The 27,036-nt window shown below is 48.8% G+C and overlaps 1 protein-coding gene across 3 annotated transcripts; it reads right to left on the bottom strand.

The window, feature by feature from the left end:
* Positions 1-577: 577 nt before the first annotated feature.
* Positions 578-19,422, bottom strand: GCH1 (GTP cyclohydrolase 1). Of its 3 annotated transcripts, XM_066189105.1 has the most exons (7): positions 19,042-19,422; positions 8,240-8,349; positions 6,917-6,970; positions 6,027-6,082; positions 3,022-3,053; positions 2,030-2,114; positions 578-1,054 (listed from the first exon to the last, which is right to left on the bottom strand). In XM_066189105.1, exons 1-7 carry the CDS (start codon positions 19,337-19,339, stop codon positions 928-930), a joined length of 762 nt encoding a protein of 253 aa, XP_066045202.1. In that variant the 5' UTR covers positions 19,340-19,422; the 3' UTR covers positions 578-927. The 3 variants fall into 3 exon arrangements, with proteins under 3 accessions (XP_066045202.1, XP_066045204.1, XP_066045205.1); XM_066189107.1 differs by lacking the exon at positions 6,917-6,970; XM_066189108.1 differs by lacking the exon at positions 6,917-6,970 and having other exon boundaries at positions 8,306-8,349.
* Between the last annotated feature and the right edge of the window lie 7,614 nt (positions 19,423-27,036).

Raw genomic sequence — 27,036 nt, 5'->3', positions numbered from 1 at the left:
GGTTTCACGCTCACCTTTGCTCCAGCGTTGGAAATGGAAACCTTGGAATGCTTGCAAATCTTCATTTTCACATTATCGGACTAATTTTAGCTTCTCGGTCTAACCCACGGAAAGACAAGAAGGAAAGCTCAGGGTAAAAATATCATTAAAAATCTCTTTGGATACCTCAGTACTCTGCAGACAGACTCTGCAGGGTTTTTTCCTCTCCTCTGTTAAAGTTTCCTTAAAAAGAGTAAGAAACTGACAGTTCAAGCGGTCAGACATTCTGAGGCACAGTGAAAAAGGTGCATAAACGCCTTTGTACTGAGACAGGGCTGTGCCCCAAATAATTCAGAAGTTAATTCCCTGCCTGTTAAGAGGATAGGAAAAATGGAGTTTACATGTTTCTCAAAGAAAGAAGATACACCAAAAAGGAAGGCTAATACTAGCAAGAATATAAAACACACCATAGGTAACAACTCAGAGGTATAACACACTTATCCAGGTACTGAAACAACCACTGCAGGACTTGTGATAAAACATAGTCCAATAATTCAGGACAATCCCAATCCTACAAAAATCCACATCCTTTCAGGTGTTTCCTGTGCTGCTCCACATTTATTCTAATAAACACAATTATTTCATAAATATCCATTTCACTCCTAAGCCCCGCTTCTCTCCCGACAGTTGAATATTCTGCATCATGGATGGAAAAACATTTCCAAACTCCTACTTGTGGCTTGTAACTCTGTGACATCAGCATCAGTGGAAATCCAGGAGGAGCCTCCCTCATCCCTACCTTTTCCATTTGCCACCAGAAGCCTTTCACTGCACAAAGACTAGGACAACAATTCACGACGATTCAGTTTAAAATTGGGACGTGGGAACAAGGACAGGGAGTGACACAGGACAGAACAATCCAGAGTGCATCCAGAGGGTAACACAGTTTCAGCTCCTGATGAGCGTCAGGAATTCTTCACGGGTCTTTGGATCTTCCCGGAATACCCCCAGCATTGTGCTGGTTACAGTTTTACTGTTCATTTTCTGTACCCCACGCATTACCATGCACATATGCCTAGGAGAAACGAGAGGGGAGTCAATGCATCAGGAACACTCCTGGGGAAGGAGAAATCCCACAGGGAGAGATGTTTCTTACACGGTCACATCCAGTTCTGCGAAGGTAACAAAACCTCCACCACCAGAAAGGGCACCTGCAGCACCTCAGCTCCGGGAGAGTCACATCCTCAGCCACTGAGGGCTGCCTCCTCTCCCCTGATCCCAGGAAAATCCCACTTTCCCAAGGTGCATTCTGACCACAGGGACATGCCTGCTGCTAGTGCCAAGCTCTGCACTGCTCGAGGAGGCAGCAGGAGCACAGGGCATGGACCTGGTGCAGGTGGGACAGCTCCTCACTGCCACATCTCCACAGAGGATCAGGCAGTGCCCACTTTAAATAGCTCCAGCACATCAGGATCATTTTTTTTTTTATTACTACGAGTAACATTTTATTATTAATAGGGTTGTTATTATTATTGTTGTTATTACTAATCTCTCTGCCTGAGAGATTAGTAATAACGTAGCACACAGCTACCACAGCCAAAAGGGCAACACGAACCAGCCCTGCAGCACAGGGATCCCATGGAGCCATGATCCCACCCATGGAACACCTGGGATCACACAGAGCCAGGATCACACCCATGGAACATTTGGGATCATACTCCTGGGACACCTGGGATCCCACCCATGGAACATCTGGGATCACACAGAACCAGGATCCCATCCATGGAACCCCTGGGATCACAGAGAGCTGGGATCACACCCCTGGAACACCTGGGATCACACCCCTGGAACCCCTGGGATCACACCCCTGGAGCCCCTGGGATCCCACCCCTGGAACCCCTGGGATCACATCCCTGGAACCCCTGGGATCCCAGCCGTGGAACCCCTGGGATCACATCCCTGGAACCCCTGGGATCCCAGCCGTGGAACCCCTGGGATCACATCCCTGGAACCCCTGGGATCCCAGCCGTGGAACCCCCGGATCACTCACGTCGCTTCCACGACGACGCCGACCCCGGCGGGCTGTAAGGCTTCTGTGATGGCGATTGCAATTTGTTTGGTAAGGCGTTCCTGGACTGAGGGAACAACAGGGAATTCAGACTCCCAGAACAGTTTGGGTTGGAAGGAACACTAAAACTCATCTCATTCCAAACCCCCCACCATGGGCAAGGACACCTTCTACTAGACCAGGTTGCTTCCAGCCCCATTCATCCTATCTTCCATTTGTATCCTGGAACAGATCTTTTATTTTCCTGTTTATATTTGAAGCCATTTCGCATTCCACCTCTCCAACCACAATTTGTTCTAACAGCTCCTCCATTTCCCATTTCGCAGTAAGATTTTCTTGCCTCTCTGTTCTGTTTCAGTTTTTAGCGTTTGTTCCCGACGTTACTGCTGCATCATTTATTCCACACACCCAGTTTCTCTTCTTAAGGAAATGGAGATAAAAAATGAGCTTTGTCCTGCAAAGCTTTACTTCCTGCAGCTCTAGCACCCTCTATTCACCAGCCTGGTGGTCACTGAGACTTCTCTTGCCAAGACCAGGCCAAATTTAACCACAGGACAAAGGCAGCAGGTTCAGCCCAACCCAAGGTTTTGGACGCTGCAGCTTCCCCTCCTTCTCAGGGGCAGGAGGCAGCTCTTGCTCCTTTGCCTCAGACAAGAATTCCTGAAGGCATCTCTCCAAATCCCTGCAGGAGAGTTCATCCCCAGCAGCATCCAACTTGTTTAATTATTCCTGGCAGCTCTACCTGGTAGCACATTTATACTTGGAATTAATTCCAGCCTCCATTTACCTTCCTAGGCAGAAGTTACCCTTCACTGGGAATGCAGGGGGCTAAGTACAATAACATAAGCTCTTCAAGAATCATTTTTCTCCCCTCTCAAACTCCACATCTACAGTCCACCCCTAATTACCAACCCCTTGCACTGACTGGGAGAGGAGTGCACGTGCACACAGCAAACACCAAATTTTGTGTTTACCTTGTAATCTTCTACTGTATATTTCCACGATCCTAAAAGAGGAAAGGAAAAAGACAGTATTATAGTTATTTCCAGCTAGCCACTGACTGATCCTCACAATTAATTTGATGCTATCAAAAGAGACCCCCGCACTGATCCATGTCCTTCCTGGAAATCCATGGCCATGCTTCTGCCCCAGGTATTCCTCACAGACTTCCCTTGGCACATCACTGTGTTGAGGGAGAGGTTCCCCCCACCTGCAGCACCAGGGACTATTTTAGGGCAAACCAGTCGCTTCTCCTCTGGTCTCCTTCTCTTGGTTTGGAATTCCTTGTGTCCCCACCCACATGCACTACACGACTGTGGGGGAATTCATGTCCAAAGGCTCCCTGAACCCTAATTCCTGAACATTTCCCTTTGCTTCAGACTAGACCAAACACTGCCTTAAGGTCAGCTCAGATAATGGATTCCCAGAATGCTGAAATTGAGCAAGAAAATGTCTTGGATTCTCGCATTTAACCACAAATTTAGCTGAGAACAATGAGACAGAATTGTTCTTCTTTAGAACAGAATCTCTCACCCCATCCTTCACATTTCAGTGCAGGGATCACCTTAATGGTCCCCTCCAACATGACTTCAAATTTAAGCCACTGGTGGGCAGTGGAAGTGACACTTAGTGGCAGCTCTAGAATCCACCCGTTTAAGAAAATCCATATAATTGCTCTCTAACTCCCGGGGTTGTTCATACCGAACTCAAATGCTTAATTACACTTCAAGTGGCCACAAAAAAGGAGTTGCTATAGCAAGCTTTGATACCTGTCTGGTCACACCAGACAAAAGCCAGACAGAGGCTGGCAGCCTGAAGCATCACTAACAAGAATCATCCCCGACAATGAGACTCTCCTGCTGTTTTGGAGAGAGAATTAAATGCACAAACTCCCCTCCAGCAATGAAATGGTTGAGTTACAGCATAAAACAAAGCAACACAGTATTTAGATTAACTACTATATGGATAGGAAACATGCTCAGATGTTGCACAGAAGAAGTCCTAACAAGGTGTTTATGTAAAAAAAAGTTATTTGAAAGAGCATTTTCAAGCCTGAGCTTAAAACCCAGAGCAAGATGTTTGTTTACTGAATACAGGTCATCCACAACTACAGAAACTCACCACATTGGACTAATCCTATTATGAAAGATTAGGCCTAGAGCACCAACCTCACAAATCTTTGCTTGAACACTGGTTGCATTATATAGGGCACGAAAGGGAGGCACGATTTGGCCCCCCAGCCCCTTCAGAGCAAGCACTCCAAAGTGGGAGCATTTTGTTATACAAGAATCTAATCTTTTCATTCTCGCAGTATATGGGAGTTCTACCCTCGCTTTAGAAAGAGGCAAGATTTTAACCTTGGAGCATATTGCACATATCGATGCAGGTTTCCATTCTGGGGATAAATAGTAGGAAAACTGTATCTTTCTAGCACTTGCATTTGAAAGAAAAAGAAAATCACTGAAAAGCATTTTGAGCTCCTTTTTACAACTGCAGTCAAGAGAGAAATAGAGATCAGGGCAAGCACAAACGAGCGGATGCACATTTCAAATGTGATCCCTAATCCTGCATTGGAGCTCTGCAGAAATGAAGCCACGTGCTAAGGACAGTCTCCTCAGCAAGGATGGATCCTCCTCAGAAATCCAACTCCCAGAAACAACAACAAAGCAACACTCCCAGCCCTGCACCACCCAAAACTCAACAGAAGCCAATGGGATGCCACACACATCCCCAAACACGAGCAGCCAACGGGAGATGAAGCTTTTTTTGCCCAGCAACTGCAGTTCTGACAGCTCAGAGCCCCAGCCTACAATCCCAGCAGCTCTGTTCAGCCACAAAAAAAACCAAACCATGCAGGAGAAACTTTACACATTGAACAACCTCGTCCCAGCCTTTTAATCAGAGCAAAGCCCACTCCCACAAGCTCTGCTGGAGACAGGGAGATGCCTCCCTGCAATATGAGGGAGCCTCATATGGGACCTCCAAGGATTCTCCCATTTCCAAACCCAACTTCCTCTCGTGCAAGCAGAGCAGAACAGATCTGGCTCACTTTAGGACATTTTGCTGTCGTCTCTTCCACATTTCTTACCTGCTAAGAAAACCCAGCAGGCAGGCAGATTTGCAGGGCTAATTTCTCATTAGTGTTACAGGAACTACAGCAGGATTATCAGACCCATCAGGGAAAGCAAAACCTATGTGGTCTTTCTGAACTTCAGCCAGATTTTTAGATTTGTTTCTCAAAAAGGGACCCTTCCACTCTGATCCCAAATAATCTGCTTATTGAAGGGATCTACCATCCTCTATCCTCACCAGCACAAGAAAATGTCACTTAATAACAGGAGTCAGTGCGACCACTGACCCAAAGGCATTTGCTGAGGAAAAAAGCTATTTTACATATGAAATGGATTTCTCAAGTGTATCACAAATTGCTTTGTTTCTTAGGCTGAACTTTATCTATAAAATCTACCCCACAGCACTCTCAGCACCTCTTCAGTGAAAGAAAGAAATGCCAAATTTCTCTGAAGAGTCAGCTAAGAGATGAAAGCTTTAGATTCAATTTATATCCATAAAAATGTGATCATCTACAGTCTGGAACTGTCAGATTTTTGTTCTTATTATTCAATCTACAACCAAGTAGTAAAGAGCCGGAAATTCTCACTGGTTTTTGTGGCCTGCCTTAGGACATAACCAAATTCTCTTGTTCTTTGCCTCAGAGCTGCCTGCAGACCCCAGTGCTCTGGGGGAACCTACAAAAGCATTAGGGCTCTACTGCAGCCACTGGTGAGAATCGACACACAGCTCCAAGACTTTATCTGTCCTCTCCACAGAGAAAAAACAATGCTGAGGATTGGTCTAAATCCAAATCCTGGACACAGAGTGGGCTGAGCTTTAGAGGGAGAGGAGATTAAAAAGATTAGCACAGCTAGCACTGCCTGGAATCCTTTTTACAAATTAGCATCACTTTCATTAGAACACTTACCTAGCAAGCTTGCTGAGGCCAAGCACTTGTTTGTTGGGGAGATAACCAATGTGTACCTAGACAGGGGAGAACAACCATTAACAGCAGCAAAACCACCCTCCCAAGGGCAGATGAAACTCATGCACAGACAATGAGATGTGCATTTGCCCCCGAATTAACTCTGGGACAGCCCAGAAGTCTCAGCATGTGGGAGGAACGTGGCACCATGCAAGCCTGGGGAACTGTGGAGCTCAGACTGTGAATGCCTCATGAGGTCCTGGTGAGGAATAGGTGAGATTTTCTGAGGGGGAGAAAAGGCACAGCTCTTCAGGAGTCAAGGCTTATGTTCCAAGTCTCAGGAATGCTACAGAACACTGCATTTGGGTACAAAGGCAGCCTATTACTCAGCACAGCATTATTTGCCTAAAATAAACAGGCTTTTCTTAAATGGATTTAGGGAGCGGAAGGAAGAGGGGCTGTGCTTTACTTCCAGTGAAAGTTCTGATGGCAAGAAGTACTTTGCCACCAAAAATCAGGCTGCACTTCCCGATTTGATTTCATTTTTCTTGTTTTAGTATCATAGATCACTGATGATTAGCTCAGCTTCCATCTTGCTCAAATGTGGGTTTGCTGAGCATGAACTAAATTGGAGGAAGTTCAGCAGAAAAGTGCTCAGATATGAAGGGAAGGACCTTTAGCTCCTTGTTTTTAGAAAGCCATGGGGGCTACTGAATTCCATGGGTTTACAGATACAACAGATTATAAACCAGTACTTGTGCCAGAGACTTGAAAAATCAGCCAAGATACGGCAGGGGAGTGTCAGTGGGGGATTCTGGCTTTGCCTGGAGGCCCCATCTCAGAATCCTGTGCTGCTGTACCTGCAGTAGAGGTACCACAGTGCACCTGATTACCTGGCTAACTTGCTCATTCCTACCCCTTCTGTTAGTCAACCAACCCACTGACACCTGAAAAGACATGAAACATTTCAGACAAAGAGAGAGACACGACTTAGAAATAAGCTTTGAATCATGTTCCCCATGTTTTTGCAGGTTTATTGATTTCTTTTAGGACAGAACTGCAAATGCAAGACCTACAGGCGAGCGTTTGCAGCCTGTTTGGTGCATCCAGCAGGGCAGTGGTTACTCTGAATATTTAGAGCCATACCAAGTCATTTAGGAGGACTGAGTTGCTGTTTGTGAGGAGATTTCTCCAAACCACACAGGTTAAACAGCTGGATGTAAAAAAAAAAAAAATTGCACACATTGCCACAGGAGTAACGGGGAAAATATTCACAGTACACACAACCAAGAGTCACAAGCACAACAGAAAGCTTGCACAGAAAAAGATTATCCTGCTCTCCAGTATAAAACGCTAACGGCAAGAAAAGAAAGCAAACAAAAACTGAATTGACTCAACTAAATAAGCAGCTGGTTTCTGTTCATGTATTTTATTATTGGGAGACTGTTTGCTTGGAACATATGCGGCACTGATTGAATTTTATAGACAACACAAGCCCGTGCTGCTCTTGGACCCGCGAGCACTTTGTGGGAACAGATGGATCAGGCTAAGCTCCATCCTTCTGGGCTGATAAGAGAGTGAAGAGGCTGAGCCGTGCAGCTCCCACTCAGAACTCTTCATCACCTCTGCAGTGGTTAACTGGAGAAATTTTATTTCCTTGAAGCTGTTGGCATTACAATTCCACCTGAACCCTCTGAAGCACCAGCCCTTTCCACGGGACTGCCCAATTAAGGATCCCCAGTTTTGGCCACCCTCACCCTGACTCGGCTCACACAATTAAGGCAGGGCTGCTAATGAGTTTGTTCCGCTCACAGGGGGTTTCAGAGATGAATGTGCACTGGATAGCTCTGAGCCAGGAGCTAAATCCATGACAGAGCCAGTGTGCAGGGTGAGCTGGTTTAATATCGGGATGTCTGCCCTCAAGGTTTGCTGCTGCTTCATGGAGAAGAGCTTTGATATGAAATGTCAGAAACCATTAGATTACTTAGACTAGGAAAGGTTGAGCACTATATTTCAGGAGCTTAAATTCAAATAAAACCTCACATTAAGGAGACCTTCCTTATTTGTATTCTGAAGATTAAACTTCTAGAACTGTAGCCGTAAGCAGCAAGTACTTACAGCTTTAAAAGCTTTGTAGCTACAGCTGCAAAGTCTTTTACATGTACTTATGGTCTTTTATTGTGCATTCCCAGGTTTGTTCTGTGAGGGAGAGTTACCTTTCCAACAAATGGAACGAGGTGATGCTCACACAATGAGAACATGTCTATGTCCTTCACAATTACCATCTCATCATGGTCTTCGTCGAAGATGGCGTCGTTCAGGACATCTGAAATTTAAACATTTGCATTAAAAATAAACGCAAAAAGCACGGCAGGCTCTTCCAGCCAGCGCCTGAGAAAGCTTGTGGCAAGGGCAGAAGTCTCTCAGGGCTGTAGATTTTAGGGTTAAGGTCTGGGAGGCAAATAAGGAGTCACATCATCACAAGCACGCTTTTGTTTGAGAATGATCTCACATTTGCCACAGTGTCACACTGCCTACGTGCTGCCCCAGAAGTCAGCCTGGAGTGTTTTATTTAATTAATAGCTTGAACATAGGTTAGAACAGGTCTGGTCTTTGCAGAATCACTGACATCTTAAGAGCAATTAAGCCTACAGCTGACAAAGAGAGCACCGTGGGCTTCCATCGGTGCTTCCACAGGCAAAGCCAGCCTGGGGTCAGGGAAAATCTAAGGCATCACAGTGGTTCCTCCAAACACTTTCACACCAGCATTACTGTCTCCAAGAAGGCTTTGCACACAAATTTCATCCTGTAGCACGGCAGGCAGCAGCTGTGTAGGTACACCCAGAAGTCGGAGACACATCTGGGGAGAGATTTGCTGTCCTGATCTGAAACAGGCAGGCACATCCACACTGCAGCCTAATTCTGCACCTCAGTGTTAGCAGAAAAGTGAGGTGCCGAAACCCCCACAGAGACAGAAGGGAGAAGAGACAGCTCAGTAAGAAAAGGAACATATAATATGACACTTGGCTAATCTCAGAGCTCAGCAGAACGGATCCTCAGCTGATTTTCCACTTTCAGCAGTCCCTTGACAAATCCCCAAACAATCCTGGCACAGGTTACAGCACATCAGTCTCCAAAGAGACTGCAGGCACCTGGACCATGCTCAGAGAGCTTCAAAGTCAAATAGTCCCAAGTGTAGGAACCAGGTCTTTTGAAGAACAAGAGGGAAAAGCTGTGTATGAGGGAGAAACACGCAGGAGAGAACCAGCTGGACAGATGGGCTGATAACAAGGACAAGGAACTCTGCAAACAACTTCAGCTGGAAGCCACACTGGCTCCTTGGAGTTACTGCCAGGAAAGCAGAGTCCCATACACCATGACCGGGGCACTCAGGGACTGCCCTGCAGGCACCACGGAGCACCTGCAGAGGTGATAACACAAACCCAACAGTGGTGGTGGCACAAACCCAACAGTGGTGGTGACACAAACCCAACAGTGGTGGTGACACAAACCCAACAGCGGTGGTGACACAAACCCAACAGTGCTGTCTGCTCTGCTTGCCTTGGTGCCTTCCCCCGACAAGCACGTCCAGCTAATGGCCACCATCTGCTGTCGATAAGGGATCGTCATCATCATCAGAGCACATTTTAATTTCCTGCCTGCTATCAGCTCTGCACAGGTAACCCTGGAAACTGCGTGCTCGGCGTTCCGCCTGCGACGAGGGCTCTTTCCTGGGAAGGGCTGGCAACCTGCAAGGCAGCCAGGATGAATCCCAGAAGGGTTTTGGATCGGGTCAGAGAGCAGGAGTAGGGGGCATGGAAAAGGCCAGGGGACAACTCTGTGAAGGCACGTGGTTGTGTCCGTCAAATTTCTGATTTACACCAAGCGCTGCTGAGGAGGGTTTTGGTCGCGTGGGCAGCATCATGCAGTTGTGCAATCATGAATTTAGCCAGGCAAAAGGAGAATCCAGAGCAGAGGATCTGAACAGACTCACGGGAGAGGGAAGGGGAGGCAGAGCAGCTGTCTGGGTTCTGAGCTCCCTCCTGCAGCACTCTGCAGCCGTGCCATTTCCACAGCAGAAAGGCAAACAGTGGTTGCACAAAACCTGCTGCTGTGGCCAGAGTTATTAAAACAAAATCCAAACAGATCCACGAAGCATCTCCAGAGTGACTGCTGCTGTTATTAGACCCTCAGCTCGGCTCACACCAGCCTTGCCAGGAGCATATCAGAGCCTGATGTCAGATATGGATTTACGTCAGTGCTCTCGCAAAGCAGATTGTTCAGAACAGCCAGAAATGGCCAAATTCTCATTAAGAGTCGTGGCAATGTGTGACACAGAGCAGGGCCAGAGCTACAGAAGGTACTTCCCCCATGAAGCCTCATACTCATGTTCATATAGATCCATATGCACACTAATTAACATACAAAACATACATTAGTAGATCCTTACAAACTTTCTCTTACAGCTGTGTTGAATCATGGAGACAGCTCAGCCCAAGAGAAGCTTAAGGGATCTCAGAAGAACCACAGAGGCAGCTCCAGGAACAAAAGGCATCCTGCATCCTTCTCATGGCCAAAGCAACCAGACAGGAACACAAAGGGCATCCACCCTTCTTGCACATCCCGATCTCAGCAGTGTGGGCAACGCCCCCGCACAGCCAGGGGAGTTTTAGAGGTAAGAAAACAGATCTGCACATCAAAAATGCAGCCACAGAGCTGTGAGGTGCTTCACACTTCTTATTTATGGTGGTCTCGCCATTTTTGCACCTTTTATTTATTTAATGTTAGCAGCAAGTTGCAGCCAGGTCACCGACAACACCTGCACTTGTGCCTGCAGCAAGATGTGCTGATTTTGTCAGCACCAGCTACTCCTTGACAAGAAGGGCCCACAAAGGAAGAAACCAGCTCAGTGTTAGGCCCTCCAAAAACTCCTCCACAGGTGTCAAGGACACAAAGGTAAAACAAAGTGTGAGGCTGAAAGCCACCACCTGATTAAATCGCCAAGGTGTTGAGAGCCCCAGTTACCCCTACTCTGCTCCAGCCCCTCCTGCTCACAATTCTCCAAGTCTCTCTTCCTACAAATCAGCACAGATTGAAGCCTGCCCATCCCTACACCTCCCCCTTTGGAGCCAGAGCCCCGTGTTGGCAAAAGCAGAGTGAGCAGAGCATCTTTTCACAGCTGCTCCTACCTGTGTCCCACTGCAGCAGTTGTGTGCAGGAATTACACAGGAGACACTTCTCTGGCAGAGACTCAAACACCTTGTGAAGGGAAGCAACACCATTTTATCTGAATTTGTCAGGGGGTTTTTTTAGACTTCTTGAATTTTTTTCCTAGTTTTTTTGCAATAGCGTCAAAGAGGGGTCTGACAAGCTCAGCCTGTGGGATGCAGCACATGTTCTGGAGAATTTTAGAGAGTTGCAAGGACAAAAGGGGAAACAGCATCAGACTAACCAGGCCAGAAGCAAAGCTGGGGACAAAATTTTGCCCCTTTTCTCATTCTTTCACTCTACCTACGAGGCCATGCTGCCTGCTTCACTAGTTTGATTCCATGGTTTGTAGAGTCAGGGTGCTCTCTAAATTATCCCAGCTGATTTTCCCCTCAGCCAAAAGTTCAGATCCTGGTGCAAAAACTTCAGTGGGCTGCTGAAACTGAACAGGCACCTGTGCTGCAAGTTAACTCCTGAAACAGAGCAGAATTAATTTGCCCTTTATCTTCAAAAAGAGTTGATAAAATGAAAAATCAGAACTGGATGAAGACGGAATGAGAAAGACCTTTCAGGATTTTGCGTCAGAGCTCAGCAAAGATACCTGTTGCTATAGAAACTATTTGCATGGCTTTAATGTGTCACAGGAAAGCAAAAGCACCTCTGGCAATCAGAGAAGGCAGAGCCCACCCAGAATGGGCTCAGGATGTAGAGGGGATGAAGGATGGCAGCACTGCAGCAGCTTCACAGCACTTCAGAGCTGCCTTTTTCACTGTGCCTGGGAGTGAAGTGATGCGGGTTGTTCTCACCAGGAGTCAAAGCACTTCCCCGTGGTGTTAAGCTGCCTCGCAGCTCCAATTTAAGTGCAGGTTGCTCAGTGCCAGCGGGATGAAGGCAGCCTCAGGAACTCCCTGACACTGCGGCTTGAGCTCATCCATGCTGGCAGAGACAAAAGGCACAAGGTTCTCCTGACACCAATCCCACAGGTCCAGGCTGTCCCCTCCGTCCTCTGCTCTCCACGGTGACCCTCAAGTTGCCACAGGCAGGGCAGGAATGGGCTCAGGCCCAGGCAGGATGACATCCCATGGGATAAACCACACCAGCTGGAACAAACGAAAGCACTGGCTGAGCTCAGACACCTCCAGGAACGCAGAGTGACCCCCGAAGCAATGGCAGGGACCTCGCACGAACCAGGAGCAGGTCATGGTTTGGAGGATGCTCCAGAAGAGCAGTGCCATGACCCAACTAAGGCTGGCTGGTCTGTAAGGCAGAACCACCTGGGGGATGCTGGCGGATGTTTCTGATTGTCCTGCTCAGAGTTTCCCCCCACCTGAGGACAGATGTAACTGGCAGCAGGAGACACAAGTTCACAGCTGAAAGCGTGGCAGGGAAACCAGCAGTCTGCAGGGTCAGGATGAAATGTGGAAGGAAACTGCTGTAAAAACCTCTCAGCTACTGCTGGGTAAGCAGTAAAGTGTAGACTCAAACCTGACTCTGTTTTTTATTTACTCATGTGATGACATTACAGGTAACTGAAGTTAGGTAAAACATTCCAGACAAGCAACAAGAAAATTCTTGCGGCCTTTGGATATTAAAAAGGCACCAGGAATTTATTATGCATACAGAGAGCCAGGCTATAAAAATATTAATGTAAAGGGCTTATACTGCTGCAGAAAGTTAATGACTTCAGGTTGCTAAGAAAGGGGAAGCTCTGGGTATGTAATTTGCTTCAAGAAGTTTTGAAGAGCTCTAGAAAGAGGCACAGCCTGAGATGCCACATGACTGTTTAAACAGGCAATAGAGTTCAAAAGATGCTGAGAAATGAACACTTGTCATAACAAACCTTCCTAGCAGGAACCAGGAGAAACCTTAGACACAAAAGAATTTACAAGGTTCTGGCTACTATTTCAGATTTCATCACCAGAATACTAGAAACAGACACTCAAACACTTCAGACAGGAACATTTGCTTCGGAAGCAAAGCTTAATCCCTCGGTCACCAGAAGGGAGGTGAACCAGACGTGTGATTCAAGGGGCATTTCATAGAAGCAAAGATAAAGGAAAAGCATTGTTGCTGTTCAGCTAATTCTGGCAGTGATTTGTACAGATTTGTTTGTTTTCCTGTAAGATACCCTCCACATTGTAGTGAGGCTGGAGTCTATTCATAACAGATCAGCTACTGCAGACAGATGAAGCCAAGATTAGGTTCTAGAAGTTGTCCTCTGACAGGAGGTTTATTAATACGAGGGACAGCAGCGTTATGGAGATGCTCATTAAAATGTATCAGGATTTCAATAACCATTTCAATGTCCCATGTCACAGAAGGTGCTCATCCACACTTCTTTCTGAAACTGAAACAAAGGAAAAATCAAAGACAAAACACTTTGGAAGGGCAACATGAAAGATCAGAAGCTTGCAACAGCTCAGACCCCAGAGGTTACAATATTTAATAAATTCCTCACAAAACCCAACCAAGCTTAGTGTTACTTGAGCATTACCAGGCAAGGGAGATGATCCAGGAAAGTCCCAGTTCCCAGAAGTTTCACTGCATTAAGTGTGTGTTCCAGCATGGCAGGCTTCCCGTATGTGGGGGCAGAGGTTGAAGAAACCCCCAAAAACCTCACTCTGAACAACCTCGTGTTTCCCACCCTCTGGTTTACAAGGAACAAGCCATGGCTGGAGCACAACAATGCTGAGGTTTCAGCTGTTAATAGATGACGGTGCTGCATCCGTGTCCTCATGGATGAGCCAGCAGCACCTCGATTCCAGGAAAACACAGCACCTCCCCAGCTCCCAGCAAAGGGCAGTGCTGCTGATCAAACAGCCTTGTTTGCTTAAGGCTCTGTGTGTTTTGACACAGCAATGCTTATCACCTCAGCACAGCAAACCGAGCAGGCTGGAAAAATTTATGAGCTTACACCATTGCTGTCCTCTGTGAAAATACCAAACTCACACAGACTAGAAGAGAAGAATATTAAGGTTGAATTTTCTCACCTGTCAGTCTAGGAAAAGCATATAAACTAATGAGTGAGGAAATGACCTAACTAGTTACTTGCTTTGAAATAAAGGCTGCCCAGCAGAGTCACTTGGCTCGCAGGCAAGTAACACGCAGCCCTTCGAGCCACGAAGGGAAGCAAAGTTGTTCCCTCCCAGCATTTCTGATTTTCATTCCCCAGTAAAACACAGTGAAAGGACAGATGAACCTGCCAACATGCCCGAGAGCTGCCATGCTTACATGAATAAAGGCTGGGAGAGTCCCCTGGTAGCAGCTCCCACCATCAGCAGCAAGCCCAGTTTGGTGAACATGTTTTGCTTTGAGTGTTTGTGGCTGGTGAGAACAACTGAACTTCCTCCTGCAGAGGCAGGCAGCTTGTCCAGCCCTGTGCCTAATGTTTCCTGCAGGATTACACAATCCAAACCAACTCATTTATGATTCACCTTTCAAAGGCAGAACCACTGACGCTGTTTCTGTAACTCACCAGTTGTTTGGGTCTGAAACCTTCAGCTTCAGTTTCGAGTTAGTGCTGTCTGCAGCCATGTATTTCCATTTATTCACTCATCTACTGCCTTTGTACACACTTGTGCTTTGTAGTATTTATAATTAGACCCTCAGAGAGCACCTCCGAGCATGGCATGAAGCCTTTAGCAAAAGGAGGGACGAGGTTTAACCTTTGTGTGGCAGGTAGCTGCCTGAACCAGCTGTCAAAAAGCTAAAGGCATCTGGCTCTCACAGCCCCGCTGTTAACCCTCACCAGCCAGGGGGGGTTATTCTGAAATGCAATTTACACCCAGAAGTAAGAAGCTGATAGATCTGACCCTGGCAAAGAGCACATGTCCTTGGATTGCTGGCACAGAAGCACTGCATGAAATTGGAAGTTACGTTTTTGGTGACTTTCCTACTCTGCCGTCCTTACCAACACATTGAGAGGTTTCTGTTGCAAGAGCTGCCAGTCTGCACTGAGCTGTCAGGATTTTTAATCTGGTCCCCAGGTGGATTTTATTTGAAATCACTAGAGGCATTCTTGCTACTGCAATCCAAGGGTGATGACTGGTACTACAGAAGGGGGAACAGCACATTTGAATACATCCTGTCAATGAAAGAGGTTGAGGCCTTTAGTAAAGGCAGGATTAATAAATGACAATCTGGAATTAACAGAAAGAGCCTGATATTTAACAAGTAAACTCTACTAATGGCTCTGACACACAACACTGAGCAGCTGCAGAACACAGATAGCAGAGATGAATGGGGGTAAAGCAGGAACACCGTCACACTGCACTGCTGAAAACAAGTGAGGAAATACAGAGCAGAAGCTGGAAAGCAGAATCAGCTCCACTGCTGCTCACAAATCTGAATGGAGAGACAGAATTTAGGTGTTATCTTCCCCACAATACGACGAAGTTAAGCGATGGGAAATACAAACATACAAATACAATCAGGTGTCATGGAAGCAAAGTGACAACACCCAGGGCAGGAGATCAAATGACCAGCACATTTAACCATGCTCCAAGCGTATCATGTTCTCAGACACACAGAAACCAAAAAGATCATGGAATAGTTTGGGCTGGAAGGGATCCTTAAAGGCCAGCGAGTGCAACTCCCTGCAGACACACAGCGAGGGAGGTTTAAGTCAAGCACACCAAGCACAGACCTCTGGCAGTGCCCTGGCAACTTTACCAGAAGAGAACAGAGCTGGGGAAGGGGCTGGAGCACCAGGAGAGGCTGAGGGAGCTGGGAAGGGGACTCAGCCTGGAGAAAAGGAGGCTCAGGAGGGACCTTGTGGCTCTGCACAAACTCCCTGACAGGAGGGGACAGCCAAGGGAGGCTCTGCTCCCAGGGAACAGGGACAGGATGAGAGGAACAGCCTCAAGTTGTTCCAGGGGAGGTTTAGATTGGATATTAGGGAATATTTCTTCACTGATAGAGTGGCCAGGCACTGGCACAGCTGCCCAGGGCAGTGGTGGAGTCCCCATCCCTGGGGGGATTTAAAAGCCATGTGGATGAGGCATTTGGGGACATAGGCTAGCAGCAGTCTTGGCAATGCTGTAAAATGGTTGGACTCAGTCTCAGAAGCCTTCTCCAGCCCAAACAAGTCTATAATTTGGATGTATACGTGTCACATCTTTCTCTGTGTTCCTTTATGGAAAACGAAAGCTCCACCAGACATGAATTTCTTTCCCCCTGCCTCCCCGGGGCAGATGCTGCAGCAGACAAGGTCACAGGGCTGATTTTAGAGCCTGTCCCTGTTCTGACATTCACTGCCCTGGCTGACCTGTGTCAATCCTTCCTGGCTGGGTCCGGAGCTCAGCAGGGACCTGTTGCTACACACTTTGCCTCTGGCCATGTGGTTGTACAACCACCACCACCATCGAGCTTTTACCTGAGGAACCTTTCTTGGGAAGACGGAACTTGCAGCTATTGTAACAGCCCCTCATCTTCTGCCTGCTGCAGGGATGAAATGGAAACACTTCCTCAAAACCCACCCTGCAAATCACTGCTTTAACCTCTGCCTGCCCACACAGCTCCACATGAGGAGCGGAATAAGCTGCAAAAAAAGCCTGAGAAAACAAGAGGTCAGGGCTGCTTTCTGGAGATGGTTTGGGCTTGTTTTGGTTCATTTTCTTTTCCAACAGCCCCTTGCTGATCCAGTTCACGGGCTGGCCAGGCAGAGAGCTGGATTAGTATAACCAAGGGAACAGCACAGGATGATGCAGCTGAGACAGCAGCAGTCCCACAGCCGCTCTTGTGCCCAAATATTCCGTAGTTGTTGGTTCTAGGGTTCATGAAGTATTTAAAACTCCCTAAGAAGAATTTATTCCTATTGACTCTCCTAACAAACTCTTCATCCACCACTTGCTTTGCTATCTGCTGTGGGCTTGTCCAGTTGCAACTCTTTCCTCTGTTTGGCTGGGAAGAGTGAGAGAAGTGGAAGCTGAGCATCCTGCAAGAAGAGGAGAGTAGCTGGAAAGTAAAAAGATTCCTCTTAACCTGACACAGGTTAAAAGATTCCTCGGCCTGAAGGAATGTTAGTATCACAGCTTCACATGATTTCCTAAAAGGAAAAATGCAGTCCAGGAGTGGAGCACCCAGCAGTGACATTTTCTATCCCTGGATATAATACAGCTCTCCCCCAGGCATGGACAACCAGAGGAGGAGAGTATCCAGAACTACTCTGCTTAGTTAAATGAATGTGAGAGATTAGAAGACCCCAGAGATCCCACCTTGGAGCAGAAAAAAAGTTTTTAAGATTACTTTAGGTAATGTGTGCACACAAAACTGGCAGCAAGATAAGAGAAGACTTTAGAAGGGCACCAACCTCATCCAGGTTCATTTGAGCATGAATTCCAGAAATTCATGCCCAAATTATCACTAAAAAAATTCCTTCTGGATGACTGAGAGACCACCTCCCATGTTCTACAGCAGTAAAATGAGGAAAGTTAATCCCAGCAAACAAAAGATGATGCCGTGAAAGCCTGATGAAACCTCACCTCAAACACACCGTGCAGCAGGACTAAGAGAGGAGCAAGGGTGGCCACTGCAGCCCAGAGCCTGCTCCCAGATGTGAACCAAAACCCTGGGTTGATCTGAGAGGCAGAACAACTTCCAAGGCAGAAATGCTGTTCCTGGGAGAGGCTGGGACACAGCCCTGGCACGAGAGTTTAAGCTGGCCATGAGTAAGTGAATGCTGGAGGTTGTTGTAATGTGATTTCAAAAGAGCCAACAGCCGAGAAATAAGAAAGAAACTAAACACAAACCCCAGCCTTTAAGCTGTAGCACAGTGCACATAGAGAAGGACTCTGATGTGCCAGCAGGAGCTCCCTGATGCCATCAATCAGCACAGTTCAGCCTTTACATTAGGCTACAACATCCTGCTGCAGCTCTGGGGCAGGCTCAGCACACCAGGGCTGGACTCCAGAGAGCAGAGCAGGAGCAGCTCCTGCCTAAGCCACACTCGGAGATCCTTGCTGACACTGTTTGCATCCCTTACTGACAGGAACTCGCCTTTTACTGTAGGAAGGAGCAGAAAGGGGAATTCCCAAGCTCTCCTGACTCTTTTTTACTGTTTGTACTGGGTACAGTCCTTAGTCAAGAGGCTGAGAAGAGGAAAAGTGATGAAAAAAAAATTCGAGCAGTATTTAGCTTGCATTGGAGCCACGAGTTGCTGGTGAGAACATATCTCGGCCAGTTCTTTTCCTCACACCCTCACCCAGGAAGCAGAGACACTCAGCTGGGGCAGGGAAGTGAACCTGGGGCTCCTCTCCACATCTGCATTTGCTGCTGGGACCCTGAGATGGGGATGGGATCTCCCTGTCCCCTTCCTTTCTCCTTACCTCGCTTCCCTAAGTTTCATTCCCACCTTTAAATCAACCTCACCTGATTAAAACATCGGCAGAACAGGACTTTCCCCCTTCTGTCTGCTAATCGAAACAAATATTCCCACCCTGCCTGAGCACAGCCTGGCTCGGCCGGGGAGGGAGGAAAGAGGGAACCCAGAAGTTCCTAAGCCAGGCAGGGCTGGAAAAGTTCCCGTCAGGAGAGACAAAGCAAAAGCGCTTGCTCTGCTCACCCGAACGAGAGGTTTACGACAGAATGGAAACTTCACCTGCACAGAGTTCAATAATAAAAAAAAACCCCGAGATATCTGGGGAGGGAGGGCACAGCGAGACATACAGGTGATAACAAGCGAGCGCCAGACGGGTGATGCGGACACAGCGCAACGATGTTTTACGAAATTCATTCCAAGGGACGAAGCAGCCCCTCGGCCGGTACCCAAAGCGGGACAGCCCATCCCCGCAGCCCCAGGAGCGCTCCCTACCCGCGATGGTCTCCTGGTAGCCCTTGGTGAAGAACTGCATGGCTGTGGCCGCCCTCCAGGGCGTCTTGAGCAGCCCCTGGCGCTGCGGGTCCTCGCCCAGCGCCCGCAGGATGGAGGTGTAGGCGGCGGCCAGGCCGGGCAGGCTCAGCTCGTTGTCCTCCTCGCTGCGGGGCCGCTCTCCCCGCCACCCATCCCCGCCGGTGCCGGTGCCGGTGCCCGGGGGGACGCGCGGCTTCTCCGGGGATGGCGGCGGCCGCTCCTGCCGCGGGTACCCGTTCCAGCCCCGCGCCGCCTCCATGGGCCGCGCTGGGAGCGGGGCCGTGCGGGCAGAGCCGTGCCGAGCCGTGCCGAGCCGTGCCGAGCCGTGCCCGAGCCTCCACAGCCCCGCCCGGGCCCGTCCGTGCCCGGCCCCGCCGCCGCCGCCGCCGCTTTTATCCCGCCCGCGCCGCCCCCATTGGCCGCCGCCGTGTCACCGCCGCGATGTCACCGCCGTGTCACCGGCGCTGCCGTGAGCCCGGCTGGCCGGGAGGGGCCGCCCGGGGTGGGGGGACCGGGGGAGATCCCTCGGGCTGAGAGCCGGGAGGGGGATACCGGGAGATCCCCCGGGCTGAGGCGGGCGGTAGCCCGGGATGGGGACACGGGAGGATCGGGGTACTGAGGGATCCGAAGGGATCCCCCGGGCTGAGATCCGGGCTGGGGATGCAGGGGGGTCGCCGGGCTGAGGGTACCGGGAGATCTCTGGGATGAGATGTGGGCAGGGGCTATGGGAGTATCCCAAGAGATCTCCAGGTCTGAAGATTTGGGATCCTCTAGGATGTGGTGTGCCCTGGGTTGGGGCTATGGGAGGATCCCGAGTGACCCCCGGGCTGAGGGTCCAGAGCTTCCAAGGAGGGAATCCCATGGACTGAGGTGTGCTGGGTGCATGGAGGGATCACTGGGGCTGAGGATAGGGGACGTCCCCGAGGCTGAGGGTGTGGGGGGGATCCCTGGGGGATCCCTGATATATGTCATGGGGGTACAGGGGGCCCCCCCAGGCTGGAGGTACAGTGGGAATCCCTGGGCTGAGGCATGGGAGGAGGGCACAGGGAGATCCCTCGAGCTGGGGGTATTGGGGTTCTCCAGGCCGAGGGGTGGGCTGGGGTGAAGGGGGGGATTCCCTGGGGGATTCAGCCCTGAGCTGCTGTAGGGTGCTCCTTCCATCACCTCAATGTGGGGGAGGGCTGTGGGGAGCCCAGGGTGAGCAGCAAGGGGCTGGGGATGGATGGGGCAGGTCCTGCTGGGATGCAGGTTCATGCCCTGCACAGCAGCTCCCAGCATCATTGTCCATGTTCTCCCCATCCCCTCAAACTCCTGGAGCTGGTCCCTTTCCCAGCAGGGTGGTGCTGGCACATCCTGCCCAGTCACTCCCTGGCACTGCTGAAATGCCACCACCACCATTGTGAGGTGCTGTAGGCCACTGGGGTTGGGCTGCAGTCACCAGAATGACCCCAGGCGTGGCCTGACCCTCCTTGGTGACCATTCCCACCACCTCCTGCCAGCTAGGCTTCCATCCCTTCAGACCCCTGATCTCTGCAGACACCTGCCTGCTGCAGGGCTGGCGTGTCCCAATGTTTTCATGTTCCCACCCAAGATTCTGCAAATGTGCTCACTCTGATGAGCAAGACCAAATATTTTGAAGTTTCTGTGGGGAACTTGTCGGAGTGTCACCCCAAAAAGGTGGTTGGAGCATCTCGTGTCCTCCTGGGCGCTTTCGGGGCAAACCCAGCAGACAGAGCACAGCTTGGATTCAAGTGCTGGTGAACAAATAAATGGTGGGACAGATTTTTGGAACACAGGTCCCCTCCAGCTGGAGCTATTCAAGGATTTTATGAGCTGGAAACTGAGTCTAAAGGTTCAGCTGAGCATAGGGTGAATGCTCCATCACCCAAGCACGAGGGGGACTTGTATTTTCTGGACTGCAATCAAATAAATGGCCAAGAACTAAAGGAGCCACAAACCCTTCTCTTCACACCGTTGGTCCTTAAGGCAGCAGGGACAAATTGTCCCCTTCTTGTGCCTAGGAAATGGTAAATTGCTGGGAAGATAAGGAGGGGAAGGAGCTGTCAGAGGGTGGGGTGTGACTCACTGGCTTTCCTTCTCCTCCTCCTCTTTCCCCTGACACAAGAGCTGCATTTAACTAACACAAGCAAGAGGAAAAGAAAAAATAGAAAAAAATACCCCAGCAGCTGTAACACGCTCCACATTTCCACATTTATCATTTGGTTTCTGATCACAGGTTTTACCAGAAGAGTCAGGATGACTCAGGTGAAATCCAGGGCCCTGCAGCCAGCCAGACTTTATTCCATTTTATTGCCCCAGGCTCTGATCAGGAACTGCTGTACCAGAAGGACTTGGAGCCCTGAACTGCATCCCTGCTCCTCCCCTGACACCCAGCTCATTTCCTAATCCTCTGAGGACGTCCAAATCCCCTCTTTGAACCAGGCGAGTTCCCTCACTAAAAACACCCGTGGCCCTCGGCAGAAGGACTGCGCTTCCCTCTGGATCCCGGCCGAGCAGCCACGGTTCAGAGGGCTGGGTGATGTTCCTGAGGAGCTTCAAACCACTGAGACCAAATCATCCATACAGAAAAGGGGTTAGCAAAGGGCATCAAAGCATCTTGGCCCTCCCTAGTCTTTGCTCTCTTTGTTTTCTTGGAAAAGAAGAAGATATGCTCCCTCCGGAGTCAACCCTGACTTTGTAACCGCCTGAGCTTAGCTGCTGTGGGAGCTGGATGTAATTTTTCTCCTGTTTATGGGGCAAGCAGGGCAGTTTACAGCTTATTTACCAGCGTGATCGCTGCCTGGCTGTTCAGAAAACCACGTTTTATGAGGATGTTTGAGCAGAGGTTGCACACGCGGGAGCTGATGCCAGCAGCTCTGTTAATGGCCTTTGCCAACACGGAATTAGGAGGTTCAGGTAATTGGGATTTGTGCCAGGATGTGGAAGGACACAGCCCAGTTTCCAGCCACAGTGGAGTCCTTTCCCTCTGAAACACCACCCCACACCAGCTGGGTGATAAGAAGCACCAAGACTTGGCATTTTGGGTTTTCGAAGTATATTATGATGAGATTTTATTGATTGTTCCCTGTTATTTACACCCCATGTTCTCATTAACCCTTCTCAAGTAAGTTTTTTCTTTGCTGTTTCTGAATACATACCAAAAAAAAAAAAAAAAAAAAAAAAAAAAAAAAAGTGAAATACAGACCAGAGGAATCAATTAAAATTTGAGGTTGGAAATCACCTCTAAGACCATCAAGTCCAACCACTAACTCAGCACTGCCAAGGCCACCACTAACCCGTGTCCCTAAGTGCCACATCCACATGATTTTTGAACATTTCCAGGGCTAGTGATCCCACCACTTCCATTGGAAGCCTGTTCCAGTGCCTGACCACCCTTTCAGGGAAGAAATTTTTCCTAATATCCAATCTAAACCTCAACTGGCACAACCTGAGGCTGTTTCCCCTTGTCCTGTCCCTGTTCCCTGGGAGCAGAGCCCGACCCCACAGCTGTCCCCTCCTGTCAGGGAGTTGTGCAGAGCCACCAGGTCCCCCCTGAGCCTCCTTTTCTCCAGGCTCAGCCCCTTTCCCAGCTCCCTCAGCCTCTCCTCACAGGACTTGTTCTCCAGACCCTCCCCTAGAGGGAATGTGCCCTGTTTTTCTCTCCTGTGCTTGCTTAAAGCTTCGAGGATATTTTCATTGTTTCAAGAGAAGAGATTCTTAAAGATCAACAAAACAGGGAGGGCGAAAAATCCTGAGACTGCGACTTGAATTATTTTCAAATGTAGAATAAGGTTTAGAGGAGGTGAAAGCCCTGTGCACCCACTGAAGGGTACTGGGGGGTCCCTGAGAGAGCCAGGGGGTGCTGCTGGGGGCCAAGGGCCATGGGAAAGCCCTTCAGAGGCCTCTCTTCTCTTTGAAAGTGGGGAAAATATCAAACAGGGACGAGATGGAGCAGGTCTATGTTCAGGCTCCTGCTCCTTGGCCTGCTTTAGGCTGTTGAGCTTCCTCGTGGCTTTGGTGGCATTGAGGAAACCCAGCTGGGAAGGGCTGGAGCATCATTGCCTGCGTGCAAAAGGTGCTTCTCAGGGCTGGAAGAGTGGAGTCCCCCGAAAGAAACTTCTCCATGCCAAAGCTAAGGATGAAACACCCTGAGAAGTCCTCAGTGGGGGAGATGAAGCCATCAAAAAGGTGTTTCAAAAGGAATTTCTGCACCAACAGCTGCTAAAAAGCTGTGGGAATAAATAGAAACCGTGCACAGAAGACACCTGCTTTTCCTCTGTTGGGATCATTCAGGGCTGGGCTCAGAGCTGGACGTTAGGGATGATGAATTCCACTCCCTCAATCCAGAGACCCGGCGCATCATTAACAGCTCAAGCAGCAGAAGAGCAAAGCAGATCAATCCTGCTGTTAACAGGACGTGGCCCCAACGCGATCCTGGAATAATAGCTGAGCCCACAGAGGCAACATCCCAGCCTAGGGACATCCTTCCCGTGCTCTGGGAACACAGCCTGAGATTTATCAGGCCCTGGAACCACGGTGCGTCAGTTGGAAGAGTGAATCACGAGCGGTTTAATTCTATTACCCAGATTAACGAGCAAAATTGATTACAGGCTCCTAAAATACCGATCTGTTACAGGAGGATTTGTTGCTCTGTGAGGACAGAGGATCCCCAGGGTCTGAGGGGTTTTCTGCAGATGGGATCTGCGCTTTAACTTCCTCGTTAGGATTTTAGGGATGAGACTGGAGGTGAAGGCAGCAGTTTTGCCCCGCCCCAGCTTTGCTTTCCTCCCCTTGCAGAGCAAGGACACAGGATCTCTTGCTGGTGGGCCTCTCCTCCCCAAAACTTGGAAAACTTCAGAAGGATTGGCCTGGGTAGGCTGTAGCAGGTGAATTTATATTTATCAACATGAAACCAGATTTAAAACAGAAGTCTCCTGGCTCTCATGGACCTGTTCCCAACAGAAGGTACCTGACACCAGCCAGGATGATCTTTAGGTTCCTCCATTCCATCCCATTCCATAACCAAGGGTGGCTTTGGACTCACAGCCCAGGCAAATGGGAGCAGCAGCCGTGTCCCTGCATCGCTCCCCTCAATTGCTCCTCGCTGTTAAAACCCCAAGATATCGATAATGTGATTTGGAGGCCAGACTGTTCCCTGGCAACACATGGCTTGAAACTATTCCTGCAAATTTTCCCTGCCATTTGTGTCCAATTGAGTCAGGATCAAGTGGCTCTTTTCACAGCCTGGGTCGGTATTTGTGTTTTGCCTGCCTTTAAGTACATTATTTACTATTAAATTTGTTTGGCAGCATTCAGCTCAGCACATTTAGTGCAACAACCAGGCAGAGGGAGAAGCCAGATCTGCTGTTCACTGTCAAAGAACTCCACGAAGCACCCGACTTCCTCACAGGCAGCTCTCACAACCCATCTCCTCCCTGGATTATCCAGCCAGGACCACCAGGTCGCTCCATGACCAGCACAGTTATGTCTTTTTGGAAGGAAACTGAGGTGCATCTCATAGCCAGAGGATGTCTGAGAGGGGAAATCTTGTCCAAATACAGGTTCTCCCTTGCCCAGCTCCACCCTGAGAATCCAAAAGTGATGGATCCACCCTGACTCTCCCATTCTACAGAATCACAGGATCATTTGGCTTGGAGAAGACCTCTAAGATCACCAAGTCCAAACATCAAACCCAGTCACTGGGATTTCTAGCGCAGCCAAAGAGAAAACATCAGGCAGATTCCTTGGCACAGTTTCCAAGTTCCTGGTTTTCCAGCAGAAATTCAGGACAAACAAGCATTTCTGAAGACTTCAGTGAAATTCTATTGAATTATTTAGCAACGTTGTTTAAAAAAAAAAAAAAAAAAAGACTGAGAACAAGCAAACAAACAAAACATCAAACCCAACTAGTTAGAGGTTTGTTTACCTGTTTTCACTTGAAAATCCATTCCACGTTTTCTGTTTCTTGGTCTGGCATTTAATTTCCACTCCAATTAGGATTTATACTCATCCCTGTCCTGCCAGTGCTGTTGCTGGATGAGCGCACCCCATTCCTGCCTGGCTCAGCACAGCTCCCAGGAAAGCTCCAGGTGACGGAGGATGTGTTTGTAGCTCTGCCTGCAGCTGTGTAATAGAGCAAATCCCATCTTTGATGGCAGAAATGTAACAGCAGCCTCATGGGAGACGATGCTCCCAGCACTAAAGCAGCTGGAATATTCACAGCCATGGTCTCCAGAGTCCATTTGTTGTTTATTTTATGGCCATGGACAGCAACCACCAGGGAACAAGTCCTGGGAGGATCAGCTGAGGGAGCCTGGAGAAAAGGAGGCTCAGGGGGAACCTTCTGGCTCTGCACAAACTCCCTGACAGGAGGGGACAGCCGGAGGGGATCAGGCTCTGCTCCCAGGGAACGGGGACAGGATGAGAGGAAACAGCCTCAAGTTGTACTGGGGGGTTTAGATCGGATATTAGGAAAAAATTATCCATGGGAAGAGTTCTCGGGCACTGGCACAACTGCTCAGGGCAGTGGCGGAGTCCCCATTGCTGGAGGGATTTAAAAGCTGCGTTCATGTGGCACTTGGGAACACGGGTCAGCGGTGGCCTTGCCAGTGCTGAGGGAATGGCTGGACCCCATGGCCTTGGAGGTCTTTTCCAACCTTAAAAATTCCATGATTCTGCCCACAGTCACACAGCTGTGATGCAAATTTTCAAATCTGGCTTTGGAAACAGCTCTGCCAGCTGTAACCTGCTGTGACCCCAAGGCTGGGGACACTGGGTCTGATGAAAGCCACAAATGTCACACTGCAAAAACTGTTAGGCAGGGAGAAAAAAACCACATGGCAATCAGGGCCCTGGAGGATGGTGCCCAGCATCCCCAGTGATTTCCATGAAACCACCCCCGAAGTCCAGGAGCCTCCTTTTAAACCGACCTTCGGCGTGTTTGTTCAGAAGAGCTGCGGGATTGCAAACATCCAGCTCCCAGAAAACTCCCCTGGAAGTTTATTTTGGCTGCTTCCTCCTCCCTCCACCGGGAGCCAAAAGGACTTTGGATGCTCTGTAGGACCAATTGTTTGCAGCAGTGGATGCCTCCCCAGCTCCCTTGGAAGTTTTCCCTGCCCACTTCCAACATCAGGTCTGTAGAAAAGACTCTGGACAGGCAGCCCAAATGTGGATTTTGGATGTGGATGACAAGAATTACCTGGAAAAGCTCCCAGCACCACAATGGCGATGCTCAAGTTATCCCCAGAAGAATTTGGTCTAGGAGAAAGAAAACATTTCACTTCACCAAGCACAGTGATGTTTCATCAGGATGTTTTCCTTACCACTGCAATCCCATTTTTCCCCCAATACATCCAAACAGGCTTTACTAGCTAAAAATAAATCCCAGTCTCTGATACAATAATTTCTTCCCAAAGAATGCAGAAAAAATCAGGATGCTTTCTGCATTATGTCAGTGCAAAAAATTATTATTTATGTTAAATATTACTTGCTGTCCACTATCAGCCCAAACAAAAATGTGAAATGATAGATAAGAACTGTGGATGACAGAAGAGTTGAAGTTGTCAGGTCTTCAGGATTTTCTGTTTGTATTTCCCATCCCTGGTTGACATCAGGACCCTCTTTTCTTTTGTTTTCTCCAAAATGACCAACAGCCATTGCTAAAATAGTCTAATAAAACACTTCGTATGGTAAAATTTGATGGTTTTTTTAGTGCAATCTCACTCAATCTTCAATCGACAGATTTCAAGGTTTAAAGTGTGTTATGAATAGAAAGTCATCTGCCTTTTATAGAACCAAGGAATTGTCAAGGTTGTAAAAGATCTTTAAGATCATCAAGTCCAGCTGATGTATTTTCAGTAATAATCAGAGTGGTTTGGGTTGGAAGGGACTTTAAAGCTCATCCAGTTCCACCCCCTGCCATGGGCAGGGACACCTTCCACTATCCCAGGCTGCTCC

The sequence above is a fragment of the Chamaea fasciata genome, unplaced genomic scaffold (genome assembly GCF_029207755.1).
Source record: "Chamaea fasciata isolate MVZ Bird 193981 ecotype frontalis unplaced genomic scaffold, bChaFas1.0.hap1 SCAF_7, whole genome shotgun sequence".
In the NCBI taxonomy this organism is placed as follows: Eukaryota; Metazoa; Chordata; class Aves; order Passeriformes; family Sylviidae; genus Chamaea; species Chamaea fasciata.
The sequence above is the reverse complement of the archived record's forward strand: the minus strand, read 5'-3'. Positions and strand labels throughout refer to the sequence as shown.

Coding starts and splice junctions, on each gene's coding strand:
- GCH1 (XM_066189105.1), bottom strand. CDS start 19,339: ATGGAGGCGGCGCGGGGCTGGAACGGGTACCCGCGGCAGGAGCGGCCG. Junction 6,083..6,916: donor GGAATGAGCAAGTTAGCCAG/GTAATCAGGTGC, acceptor TCCCCTGTCTAG/GTACACATTGGTTATCTCCC. Junction 2,115..3,021: donor ATACAGTAGAAGATTACAAG/GTAAACACAAAA, acceptor TTGTTCCCTCAG/TCCAGGAACGCCTTACCAAA.